Source organism: Saccostrea echinata, unplaced genomic scaffold, assembly GCF_033153115.1.
Source record: "Saccostrea echinata isolate AGI-Se365-2 ecotype Australia unplaced genomic scaffold, CSIRO_AGI_Sech_v1 ptg000025l, whole genome shotgun sequence".
In the NCBI taxonomy this organism is placed as follows: domain Eukaryota; kingdom Metazoa; phylum Mollusca; class Bivalvia; order Ostreida; family Ostreidae; genus Saccostrea; species Saccostrea echinata.
In genome coordinates this window covers 20099977-20113186 of record NW_026889774.1, presented here as the reverse complement: position 1 = coordinate 20113186, position 13210 = coordinate 20099977, and the positions used below count along the sequence as shown (strand labels likewise).

The following is a 13210-nucleotide window of genomic DNA, read 5'->3' as shown; positions in this document are numbered from 1 at the left end:
ATTGTGGTAATGTTATTTATAAATTACATGTACATATATGGCATTATTCATATGCATAATTTTGCATGCACAGACATATACACGTAGATGCATGTATTTATTAATAAATAACTATTTAGATATACAAAACTTGATAACAAAACTTGGTAACAAAATGTTTATCATGTTTGAACATTTAGTTTTTATAACTATTTAGATATACAAAACTTGATAACAAAACTTGGTAACAAAATGTTTATCATGTTTGAACATTTAGTTTTTATAACTATTTAGATATACAAAACTTGATAACAAAACTTGGTAACAAAATGTTTATCATGTTTGAACATTTAGTTTTCTGCCAAAAAATGAACAATCACTGCTTTCTTACTCTTACTGGAACTGTTAACAAATATTGCTTCCTTACTTCTGCTGGAACTGTTAACAACTCCTGCTGGAACTGTTGCTAAGTGAATTTTGCTTTTGAACTTTGGTGATCTAATTAAAACCCCAATTCTTTTTAAAGTCATTTCTGTTCCATATACCTCCTCTCCCAAGGTTGCATACAATAAATGAAGTCATTTTGGGGTTTTTGCTAAGTACAACAGTCCATCAGTTTTCTCCCTCTGACACCACTTGATCCAAGTTGGACGGTTTCAACATTTTGTTCTTTTATCTTCTGCTGCAAAATCTGAGATCCTGAAAAGAATATTTATGGAATATTTTAGTATTAACTATAATATGGAGTTGAACAAAGTGGATTTTATAGTATTTAAATTTCTTTTTAAATCTAAGTAAATCAAATTATAGCCACCCTGTAATTTTTAACTTTTATTACAGAAAAGTGTTGATTTGTTTTGTAAAGAATATACTTTAATGATGTACTTTCAGAAAACCTTTTGTACAATATCAAAAGACTAAACTAAATTAAATTTTACCGTGCATGTACATATATTTTGACTTGATAAAAAATGTAATAGGAGACTTTATTCTAAAATTTTACTATGTATTTGTTCTTTGTGAAGAGGCGTAGATTATACCTAATTCAAAAAATATTTCTTCAACATTTGTCCCCCTTTTAGCAGATGTCTCAGTGAACAGCATGCCATGTTTGTTAGCATAATCCTGGCCTTTCTAAAAAATTAAAAAAAAACAGTTGAACCTCATTCCATGAATTACAATGTCATATGTATGGTCAAATGAATAAAAGTGTCAAAAATGTTAAAATTTTTATCGAGGTAAAATATTCCTTTGTGATTCTTTTATGAAACAGTTCGTATTCGTTTTCAATTACCATTTATGCAAGTTACCATACTATTACTACAACTTTAATTGTATAAAATATCATGTTAACAATTTTTTTTCTGGAGCTTGTTAACGTTCTAAGCATATATGTACATTTGAACAAGACTTTCAAACAGTATGTAGTAAATTAAACTGACATGGATTTAAATACTGATATAAAATTCTATTGAGTGTAAGAAATCAATTTAAAATAACATTTGTGTGAAATCATTACCCTGACTTCAACTTGTCTGTCGTCTCTGAGATCTGACTTATTACCAATAACTGCTACTGTAACTCCTGGTTCTGCTAGTAGAAGGTCTGAGCGCCACACTTCTAAATTCAGGAACGAAATCTACAAAAATTTATTGTATTGAATGTTTTATTTCAAATAATGTATTCGCAATTTCAGAAGAATTGACCTATACGAGAAAACGGTTTCCCGGAAAAAGTCACATTTAAAATCAATGTTCATGAGGGTTTCTTTTACTGTAATATATATATATACGTTATTTTTTTTTCAAATTTGCATTTTGAACCTTGAATTTATTATTTGCAACTTTAAAATTAACCTTCAAAGTTGGCTAAAACGGGCTTTTCTACATTAAAGCGCCGATTTTTGCATGACTTTTTGGCCCAAAAGTTCTTCAGGGAAGGCCTGTCCCCAAATAAAATGCATTGGATATATTTTGATAGATTGTGATCTAAGGAAAATTGAAGATAAGATTTCAAACAATATAATTTTATTTTTAATATGAGCTTGTGTATTTTCCTTCAATTATCAATCTTTTTTGCATGTTCATTTTTGATATCAAAGATTCTTAAGAGAAAACAAGTAAATTCAGATGTAAGTAACACACAATCAAGCACACTTTCTTAGATAACAAGAATTATTCACTCTGTGTTACTCGATACAGATATTCTCGTCTGCAATGAGCTGCGATGGATTTCTATTTATACTGAGTACATGCATATTCCTTAAAATTTAATTAAATCAGCGTATTACTTTTTTTCTGCATGTACTATAAGTATTTTTCTGGGTTGTTGGGCTGGAAAGTATACATATTGCCTGTGTTATTTGAGCTTAATATAATACATTTACAAGTACATGTACTTTTGTGTGCTTAATAGTCAATGTTCTAAATTCAGATCTCAAGTTTTGAAACAGTACGGCTACATATCAGTAATTGCACTCCCTTCTCTTGGGTTTCATTTATATGATTTGTGTACATCAATTGCAAGTTTTTATTATCTACAGATGGACGGACAGGGCAAAAACTATATGCCCCCGAATCTTCGATTACGGGGGCATAAAAATACCAAATAACATTTGGAGATAACAAACTCAAATGTGTCAATGATGTCATGCTGCACAGTCTTTAAAATGATCCCTCCTATCTTTATGACTAGAAATAAAATGATGTATGAGAAACAAATTACTAGTAGTACATGTATGTAGCTTAAAGTCATTGACCAGAGTCAAGCTTTTTACAAAGACTAAAACCAGTCCTGGTCCTATAGGTCGGCGCTACATTTATAACGAAGTGATCCTTTGGCCTCTGCACTTTAATACCTTTCACCTATTCCTACTTTTTCAGGCTAGAACAAACTTAAGTCGGTGGTTTCAATTACTCCCATTGTACAATTCCTAAATCAAGGTATATATTGATCGGTTTTCCCCGTTTAGTTAAGCACAAATACATGTAACATGAATTTTGAGAAAGAATTCCGTATTCATTTATCTTAAAATGCATATACATCCATCAGTCAAACAGACTCACCGTTGATGTAATATCGTACACTAGGAGTGCGATTTTTGCGTTTCTAAGATACATGGGAACGAGAGACCTGAAATTTTCCTGACCGGCGGTATCCCATATTTGAAAGTAGACCTTCCTGTCCTCAATTTCCAGGTATTTCACGAAGTAGCTTGCTGAAAATATACAGATGCATGTTTTTTGTTCAACAACAACTACACTCAAAGATGGAGGTAAAGAAAACAAAAAGTGATTGTAAACTAAAGCCACTTTTAGAATGCAAGAGGCAACGAAGGCTGGAAAACCACTTGAATTTTTCATGCAAGGGCACAAGAAATTTAGATGCCACGGGATAAGTTACACATTATAAATTGTCAAGATTACTACATTTCGGGGGGTTCCGAAGATTGAAAACATGTCAAAAGTAACAAGTGGATCCTGTTCAATAACATACTTAAGACAAAAAAGGAGCATAATGTACACTTCTGTAGAAATAAGCTTTGGCAAAGATTCATGCAAAGAACTTGATCTGACCTAAGATTGTTTCTTACTATTAAGATACTGAGAAATCTTACCTCCCACTGAAGAAGGTGTATAATCATAAAACGTATCATCAACGAATCTCTGAGCTACGGAAGTTTTTCCGACTCCACTGTCGCCAATGATGACAACTTTTACGTAGATGTTGTCATCGCGCTGCCTAAGCCTGCTCATTGCAATTGCCGCATTTCAAGGAAGACGTCGATTTCTGCAAGTAAACACGAAGAAAAATTGACATTCTATTGATATTCTGCATCATGCTTAAGGTAAATTTGTTCCCAACAGACCCCGTTACTGTTAAGAAATGTGAATCCCCGTACAAGTCGGTTACGGTTTTAAAGTCTTTGCATACAGAAACTTTAAGATACATTATTATGCGTTTTATTTCTTGAGAAAGGGATTGTTTTTATGACTGCGGTGTTCTAATATGCTTAGGAAAATAAGACAGAATTTTGGCAAATCTGTATTTCTGAAAGACTTTGCACAGACATATTGCATGATAACATGTTTGTCCAATCAAGTCTAACCAAAATTCTCAACAAAGAAAGGGGATTAACTCTTTCTGTATAACTTTTAGATGTCATAAACTTATCTGTGAAAACTTCAATTCAAATATGTTGAAACTTTAGAGACTCCCCTAACTGACACAACCTGGCAGTGAATATCTCAAGCATGAACTAAGATCATGGTCAAGGGACTTGAGAACTTTAAATTGATTTTGGTACAACCTTATAGAGACTGTAATTTGTTAAATGACCAAAGATATAAATAAACCCGACCAAAGCACATTGAAAGAGATTAAATAAAGACCAGATAGCCATTAGAAGATGACACATATATATGTGATAAAATCTGTCTAGAAAGAAAGTATTCAATAATTTTGACTCTTTCATTCTGTCCTGCACGTATTTTTCAGAAAAGAAAGAATCAGAGAAGTAACGAATGGATGTTGTTCATTTATCCTGATTTATAAATAAAATATTTTATATAATAAGAAAAAATCTCTCTTACCACTTCAGTTTCTGCTCACCAGTAAAAAAACAAAATCTGAAAGAAACGTACAAGTCGAAGATTTAATATGGAACCAGAATATATACATGGTGGACGGTTTGTTCTACTGAAAGGCACTACTATAACAAACTTCATTGCCATCTTCACTTTAGTGAATAACTCCTATTCTTCCTAAGAATTATCATGATTATAATGATATTTTTTGTGATGAGTAAGCTTCTGTGTTCTCTGCAGTAAAGTAAAACATTATTATTTTGAATATTTTAATCATATTTATATGAGGTACAAAGGAATAGCGATACAAAAACATTACATTTATTAGTACATAGGTATTCTGATCTCGTGAGATTAATTTATTGCGTAGTATTTAGAGGTCTATCAGTATATATGTATAAGCATCTACTTACTCTGTGTCCAGTCTTGTATCAAAGTTATGAAATGTGGCTCTTATATCATTATTTTTCTGTAAATGCACTTCAAATGTACCAGTTTCCTTGTCAATGAGATCTTTTTTATTTGGAAATCTGAAAACGAAAGTGCAATTTAATATCGCCATTATGGATTTGTCATGTCGTTGAAGCGAATGATTAAACTAAGAGTGAAAGCATTATATTCTTATAGGAGAAATATGCATTTTTTATCTATCGATCTGTATTTGCACCATTGAACCCAAACATTGAACTTTTTGACAGTTTATAAAGCCCAAACACTTACCTGAACCAAATGGATGTCTTATCAGGTTACATATTTTTAGACTTAATCTCACGGTGGAACAAGATACACGTGTATTCTATTCATGATTAAGTATAGACGTGTAGAAAATCGGAGGGGAATATTTTTTAAAAATACAACTTACTTCCTCCAACAACTGAGCAAGCGCATGAGAACAATGTATTTAAATTCTCGTGGGAGTTCAAGAAATGGAACTGATACCCGCTTTAAGGAAGAATTTACACGATAAAACGATTTGAACTGGAAGGAAATCAAATAGCGGTACTGGTGTATCATGCTACCGCATGCAAGATCACAAAGAAAACAAAATATGTTTGGTACGCGCAAAGACAAGGAAGTTATTGTCAGACTTAAAAGATTATTTTGTTGGTACAATAGATATAACCGATCGATAATTGGATTATGCACGCTTCATAGTAATATGACAGAATTAAGTATTGCTTTAAAAGGCATTTTGTGATGAAGTTAATTGTTTAAATTTTAATGCTAGCAATGAATAATAGCAATAGAAAAATCTTCAAATTATAAAGGTGCTTATATTTCAATATTGGTTTTCATGACTTGAAGTAAGCATAATTATTTTAGATGCTGGTTTATTTTTCAGTAACAAACTTCTCTTAGACTAATATATGTACCACAACTCAAGTCTGATGCATTAAGCCTCCTAAGTGGTTCAAGGAGTTATTTTTGGTTAACTTCGCCACCAGTATTTTCTTCTCCTCTTTGCCATTTTAAAATTAGTGCTTGTTGTTCAGGTTGTTGACATTATATTTTGTTAAAGATTACAAACAAATATAAATGTCTATTGTGAACCTTTTCAGGAAATTGAAGTATCTTTGCTCAAAATATAATGATAGTGTAAATTTGACCAGTTAAACATACATAAATGAATTTTACAATTGTGGTGGGCTATATACTAAATTTGTATTAAGTATTTGACAGATATAATTTGTAGCATCTGTTAACTTAATTGCAATCATTATGATGGTAAAGGTTTTAAAGTTAGTTACTTAAAAAATTCTTGTGGTTTTCAAAAAAAATTGTCCAATTTTGTTCTGTTTCAATATTTTTTTTTGGGGGGGGGGGGGGGGGGGGAAATTATTAGATCATTGTTTAGGATTAGAGATTAAGATAAAACTGTGTATATTCATTATGATAAAGTCACTGACTTCAAAAAGAGTAAAATAAATATTTTAGAAATTTATATTTTAATCTCATTCAATAAAAGAACAATAATATACAACAATGATAAATTGCCTGTCACATATATGACTGTCCATGTTTTTAAAAATAGCATTGTTTACCACTGGATAAAATTTCCAACACATGCAGTCTCAGCACCAATGAGAGACAGATACATGTGTACAGATAAAAAATTATTGAAATAACATGATAATGCAATGTTAAATTAACCGCAACACGATTTCTGTGACAGTTCTGTCTCCTCTTTTGGAGGAATTTGAACGCTGATAATGTTTTTGTATTTTTCAGGAACTTTTATGCTGTTTTCTATGTTTCCGCTTAGTTCTGGATTTGCAAACCGCAATCCTGAAATTAAAAAAAAATATTTTGACAAATACAATTTCTTTAAAAATAGAGGTTATAATCTTATATCATACTGCCAACTAGAATTGCCGTGTCTGTAGCAACTCTGGGATTTGTTACTTAAAATTCGCAAAAAGAATTATAGTACGAGACAAAGCTGTGTCGTTTACTTCTAGAGTAAAGAACTTGGAATACAAAGAATGTTAGATGAGATCAATTTGAAACTATAAAATCACCCATTTTCTTGGGTTCAAGTTTTTGTGCTTTGAGGAACAAATATTGGTTTGTGGGTTTATTTTGGGGTTGAAAAAGTGAGCGTTGTGTCTTCCCACAAATTTTTATTAAAATAGGAATTTAATAAAGTGAAACAAAAATTCTAAAATTAATCACTATATTGTGTATTTTGTTAGCTATGCAGTTATGAAATTTATAAGTCTAAATATTTCGTGCATTTTATTTAATGCCTAAGTCATAGAAAAAATACCTAAGTCATAGAAAAGTTCCTCAACGTTGGTTCCAAGTTTAGCTGATGTTTCCGTGTAGCGCATTCTGTGTTTCACTGCATATGCACGGCCGGCCTGGAGTAAGAAAAATCTCTTCATCAACTAAATATTAAATTTTCCAATTTGTAACTTTCATGACAAGAACGTTTAACATTAAAAGACGTAAACATGTTTGTAATTTAAGGTTATATACATGTAGATATTAAAAATCACGAACGTTTGCAGATACATGTATCGCCAAGTTGAGCATTATAATGCATTTACTTAGAAAATATTACTTAAAAATATCAAAAGATACTTCTCGTAACAAGATGTGATTGTGAAACACTGATGCCCCCGTATGGCAGCTCATGGCGAAGGTTAAAGTTTCTCAAACGCAAGTCAAACGTCAAGGTCAATAGATAAAAAATAGTGGTACCCACAGAAGGGTATTCTCGCAAGGAATATACATGCGAAATATGAAAGCGATAGCACCAACCGTTCAAAAGTTATGGCCAAGGTTAAAGTCTTTCAAAAGTAGGTCAACCACCAAGACCAAGGTTAAAGGGTCAAAATTAATCATGCCCAAGTGAAGGTCTTGTCTAAATTAAGGAATACACACGTGAAATATGAAAGCCCTAGCATCAACTGTTCAAAAGTTATGACCAACGTTAAGTTTTTCAAAAGTATGTCAAACTATACGGTCAAGGTGAAAGGGTCAAAATTGTTGATACGTAAGAGAATGTCTTGTCAAAAGGAATACACCTGTGAAATAAAAAATCCCTGGCACTAACCATTCAAAAGTCCTGGTCAAGATTAAAGTTTTACGAAAGTAGGCCAAACTCCAAGGTCAAAGGGTTAAATTTTTGGTACCCAATTAATGGCTCTGTCACAAGAAATATACCTGTGAAATATGAAAGCCCTATCATTAACTATTCAAAAAATATGGCCAAGATTAAAGTTTTTTTTTAAGTAGATCAAAGTCAAGGTCAAGAATATTTGTACCAAAGGAAAGGTCTAATCACAAGGAATATACGTTGGAAGTATGAAAGCCCTAGCACCAACCGTTCAAAAGTTTGGCAAAGGTTAAAGTTTGGTAACATTTGGCAAAACTGCGTCAAACTGCTAGGTCAAGGTTAAGAGGTAAAAATGTTGGTACCCAAAGAAAGGTCACAAAAAATACACAGGTGAAATATGAAAGCCATAGCTCCAACTAATCAAAAGTTATGGGTAAGGTTAATGTTTTTGTGGACAAACAGACAGAAAAACAGACAGATGGACAGGGCAAAAAATATATGCTTCTGAATCTTTGATTACGGAGGCATAGAAATAGCATTGGATAAAAAAGAAATCGTCATTGTGACCACAGGCACTTGGGGTCTGGACCCCCCCCCCCTTTCCATTTTTTTTTCTTTTGAAATATGGAGTCGAGTCACTTTTTTCCTATTTTTGTATTCTAATATGCACTATATGTTATCAATAATGTAACTCTTTTGTCTCTATATGCTGTTTTTAAATATACCGTTTTCGACTGATACATAAAAAGAGAGAAGGCTTGCAACTCTTTTCTCATCGTCTGCCTCACCTCGCTTAAACTTCGCCTGATTATTTATCGAAAGAATAAGAAAACATGGAATATGCATACATCAATAAATTCGTTATACATTCTTCTTCCTTTTCATATTTCCATTTAATTTTTATGTGCCCCCGATTTGTAAATATTTCGATTAAATCAACCGCATATAGGGTAAATTTTGTTGATGTGCACCAGCTGGGACGGAAGTGCAAGAAAGGTAACTCTAACTTTAGAAATGTTCTGTATTAAATAAAAATTCCAAGCTTTGTAATAAAAATATTGAGAAATTTGGTTGTCTAAGTCGTATGTTAAATGTTAATCTTCATCCATTAGAATCTGCTAGTTGGAGTTATCTTGTTATAAACAGAACTTACCGTTACATATATTATGAAGAGAAAATTCGGGAATTTTTCCCTCTTTCATTTAATGTTCCGAATGACATTACACTTAATGATGACGCCCGAAAATACCGGACACTTCCGTCCCAGCTGGTGCACAACAACAAAATTTACCCTAGATGCGGTTGATTTAATCGAAATATTTACAAATCGGGGGCACATAAAAATTAAATGGAAATATGAAAAGGAAGAAGAATGTATAACGAATTTATTGATGTATGCATATTCCATGTTTTCTTATTCTTTCGATAAATAATCAGGCGAAGTTTAAGCGAGGTGAGGCAGACGATGAGAAAAGAGTTGCAAGCCTTCTCTCTTTTTATGTATCAGTCGAAAACGGTATATTTAAAAACAGCATATAGAGACAAAAGAGTTACATTATTGATAACATATAGTGCATATTAGAATACAAAAATAGGAAAAAAGTGACTCGACTCCATATTTCAAAAGAAAAAAAAAATGGAAAGGGGGGGGGGGTCCAGACCCCAAGTGCCTGTGATTTGAACATAGGACCTCTTTAAAAAAAAATGCTGCAAATGAGGAAAAGAATTGTTATCAGAGAGAAGGCAAATTACCGTCGCCTCTATTTTTCTTTTGCTGCCCAGATCAGATTTGTTGCCCACTACAGCTACGATCACATGCGAAGGTGCGCTGGTCATGAGTTCAGTTCTCCATAGTTCCAAACTGTGAAAGGACTCCTTTAAAATGAAAAGGATTACGCTGTACAAGTATGTCCAGTTGACTCAAATAAGTCTGAAATTTTCAAAAACAAATATTCAGTTATAATTGGTATAGTTTACTTTTTTTCCAATAAACATTCCTTACCTGTGACGTAATATCGAACACCAACAGAGCTATATCGGCGTCACGGAGATACATGGGAACGAGGCTCCTGAATCGTTCTTGACCCGCTGTGTCCCAGATTTGGAAAAGTACTGTCCTGTCTTCTATTTCCATAGATCTGATGTAATAGCTAGCTGAATAAATTCAAATTGATTGATTATTTAAGGAATAACTGTCTAATTTTTTTTTGGGGGGGGGGGGTGTGCTCAATAAGTTTGCTTGCGTGATGATTTGCATAAATGCCTTCGATGTTTTATGCATAAAATTATCACGCGAGCAAATTGATTGATCATCGCAGTAAAACCAAAAAACCCAGACAATTTTTCCTTATTTACAATTTTACTTGATCTTGGATTCAATTATAAAAAAAAATCCAATAATGATAAATCTGCAAGCCCCGCCCCAGTGTAAAGCAACAAACAGCAAGAAAGCATGTAGTTCTGTCACGTGCTGAGCAAATCGCTTTATGAGGATACCCTATAAAGCTACTATCTTATTTTTAGCTTTATCTTGGACAAAGACATTTGAAAATGTAAATATTGTGTCTTAATTAAGGTTTGTGAAATTATCAAATGAATTAACGTTTGGTACATTATACCTACCTCCAACCGTGTGAGCTATTTTCTCTTCGAAGGCATTCTTGGTAAATCGATGAGAGATGGCCGTTTTTCCCACGCACATATCACCAATAACAACGACCTTGACCCGCACAGGGTCATCACTTTCACTAAGTTCAATTTTGCTCATAATTTATGGTCATTTTGATGGAATTTATCATTGGTTTTCCCACTCTGTTTAAAAAAAATATTGGAAGAAATCAATCTTTGCATGAATGTAAAATTTTCAATTAATGTTTTCATTTAAATGAACTAGTTAACAAGTGGTAATTTTAAAATTATTTATTTTACGGAAGAAATTAATATATATAAATTCACATTTCATGTCTCATTAGTTTCTGAAAAAGGCAATGACTATTTAATATTTCCTGGTAGAGTAGGATATTCATGCTTTTTAATTGCCGGAAATGAAAGAAAATTATACTATTATTGTATCATATTTTTGAATTTGGAGATTAGTTATTATCAATATTTCTATCATTAATATGTTAATTATGCTGATTCTATTCAGTATATCAATTTTGATTTTGTATCATAATATGAACTGTGGATGCATGTCTATTCGATGTACAAATAATAATTATTGTTTGATCACTCATAATTTGATAATATTCACCGAGGAAGTCTGTAAAATTTACTTTAGCAGTAACAACAAAAACGATGAAAAAAATTCAAAATAATCATCAGATCCACCATTTGACATCTCACTGTACATGTTTATACACAACAACGCATTTGACACTAGAAACACTTACCGCCTGTCGTAGTTTGAGAGATCTATGTTGTCCTTACGATATCTTAATGAGCACTTTCATTTTCACAAAACTGTTTTTTTTTAAATATTCAGTTCCTCACATAAAACCAGAACAAGGGAAATCCCATCAATAAACTCTAAATCCCTAAACGAGTTATCTCGTGTTTACTTCCGCTTTCAGAAAGATATTTAATATGTGTCCTGCGATTAAAAAAAATTTGACTTTGTAGGATACTCGTGTATGAATATGTACATGTATGTACTTGATCTTAAGGTGGTACTTGAGGAAAGCGATCCAGGTCGGTTAAGCACACATAACTATAGAATTCAGTGGCAATATCAGAGGAGGATCCATGGATTTTGGTCGGGAGAGGGGTCAAATGTTTTGGAATGAAATGTGAAAATGACAAACAGTGATAATTCTCAAAAGTCTATTCAAGCATAAAAATTATGAGCAGATCCAGCACGGACCTCTGAAAACATCAGATGTAGGATTACTGAGGTGCCATGGAGAAGTATAGGCATCCCCAATAGACTGTTCACCCAACCCACCCCAATATACCCCCATGTGCTCTTTGTCATGATCGGGTAAACGGAAATCTTGGAAAATTCAGTGTGCAAATAATGGCCTAACAATTTATATATAACAATAAAATGAGTCAACATTCAACCTTATGACAGATTTTATTTGCAAACAAGGTCATTGTATCGACCATAGATTTTGCGAAATGTTGACTTTAAACGAGATTGTTGATATCATTGTTTCATCAACTTAATTGTCAATAGCATGTCTCGTTTTAGAAATTATTCGTACGTAGAACATGCTCTTGCGTATTGCAATAAATCGCAATAAAATATATAATTTAATTAATTAATAAAATTAGTAAAATTAATGAATATCTTAAGCATTTCTTTAAGAGAAGGAGTTCCCTAATTGATAATTGTGCAAATTGTTAACTTCCTATCAGCTCACAATCTACATGATTTCTCATATAAATTTCACATGCTTCATCATGTTTTATATATAAAATGCTATAGACTCTACTGAGTTTAAATGAGTTTTAAAATTTATTTCTAATCTAAAATCTACTTCAAAAATTCATTTTAAGATATAGTCAGTAATTCTTTCTATTTTATTAGAACTGAATAAATAGTAGTCGCCCGCGTGGCGCAGTGGTTAGAGCGTCTGTTCTAGAGTCGCGGAGTAAGGAGTTGATCCTTACGTCGCGGGTTCGAATCCCACTGCGGGACGTGGAGACCGGTCCTTCGGATGAGACCGTATAAACCGACGCCCCGTGTCACAGTAGGTGCTGGCAGGAAAAAGATCCTTCACTGCTCAATGGCCCTGAGTGCCGAGTATCGGTTAAAATTTGTAGCCCTCCACCGGCAAGTGGTGGCGTCTCCATATAAGTGAAAAATTCTCGAGAGGAACGTTAAACAACAAACAAACAAAAAATGAATAAATAGTACATGGCAGCGCTGTTACTAAAAATAAATGGTAGGTACAGTTTTCGAGGAGATGAATTATGCTTAGTTTAAGAACGCATCATTTTAAAACGTTAAAAATTAGGTACTCAATTTTCATTAATTGTTTTCAAGGTTGCTCACCACCTCATATACCGGGAATAACTATACATGTTTCCTTTGAGAGCACTCTATATTAAGTAATATATTTCTTTCCAATAGTTGCAT

The 13210-nt window shown here is 32.7% G+C and overlaps 1 protein-coding gene across 1 annotated transcript; it reads right to left on the bottom strand.

Moving 5' to 3' along the window:
- Positions 1-306: 306 nt before the first annotated feature.
- LOC133192111 (uncharacterized) lies at positions 307-11641 on the bottom strand. Its single transcript, XM_061327977.1, is given in 10 exon segments — positions 307-678; positions 1020-1113; positions 1499-1618; positions 3045-3196; positions 3596-3691; positions 7333-7480; positions 9880-10002; positions 10130-10281; positions 10750-10938; positions 11520-11641. Coding segments are annotated over 9 exon segments (1134 nt in total). The 5' UTR covers positions 10895-10938; positions 11520-11641; the 3' UTR covers positions 307-574.
- Positions 11642-13210: the final 1569 nt, after the last annotated feature.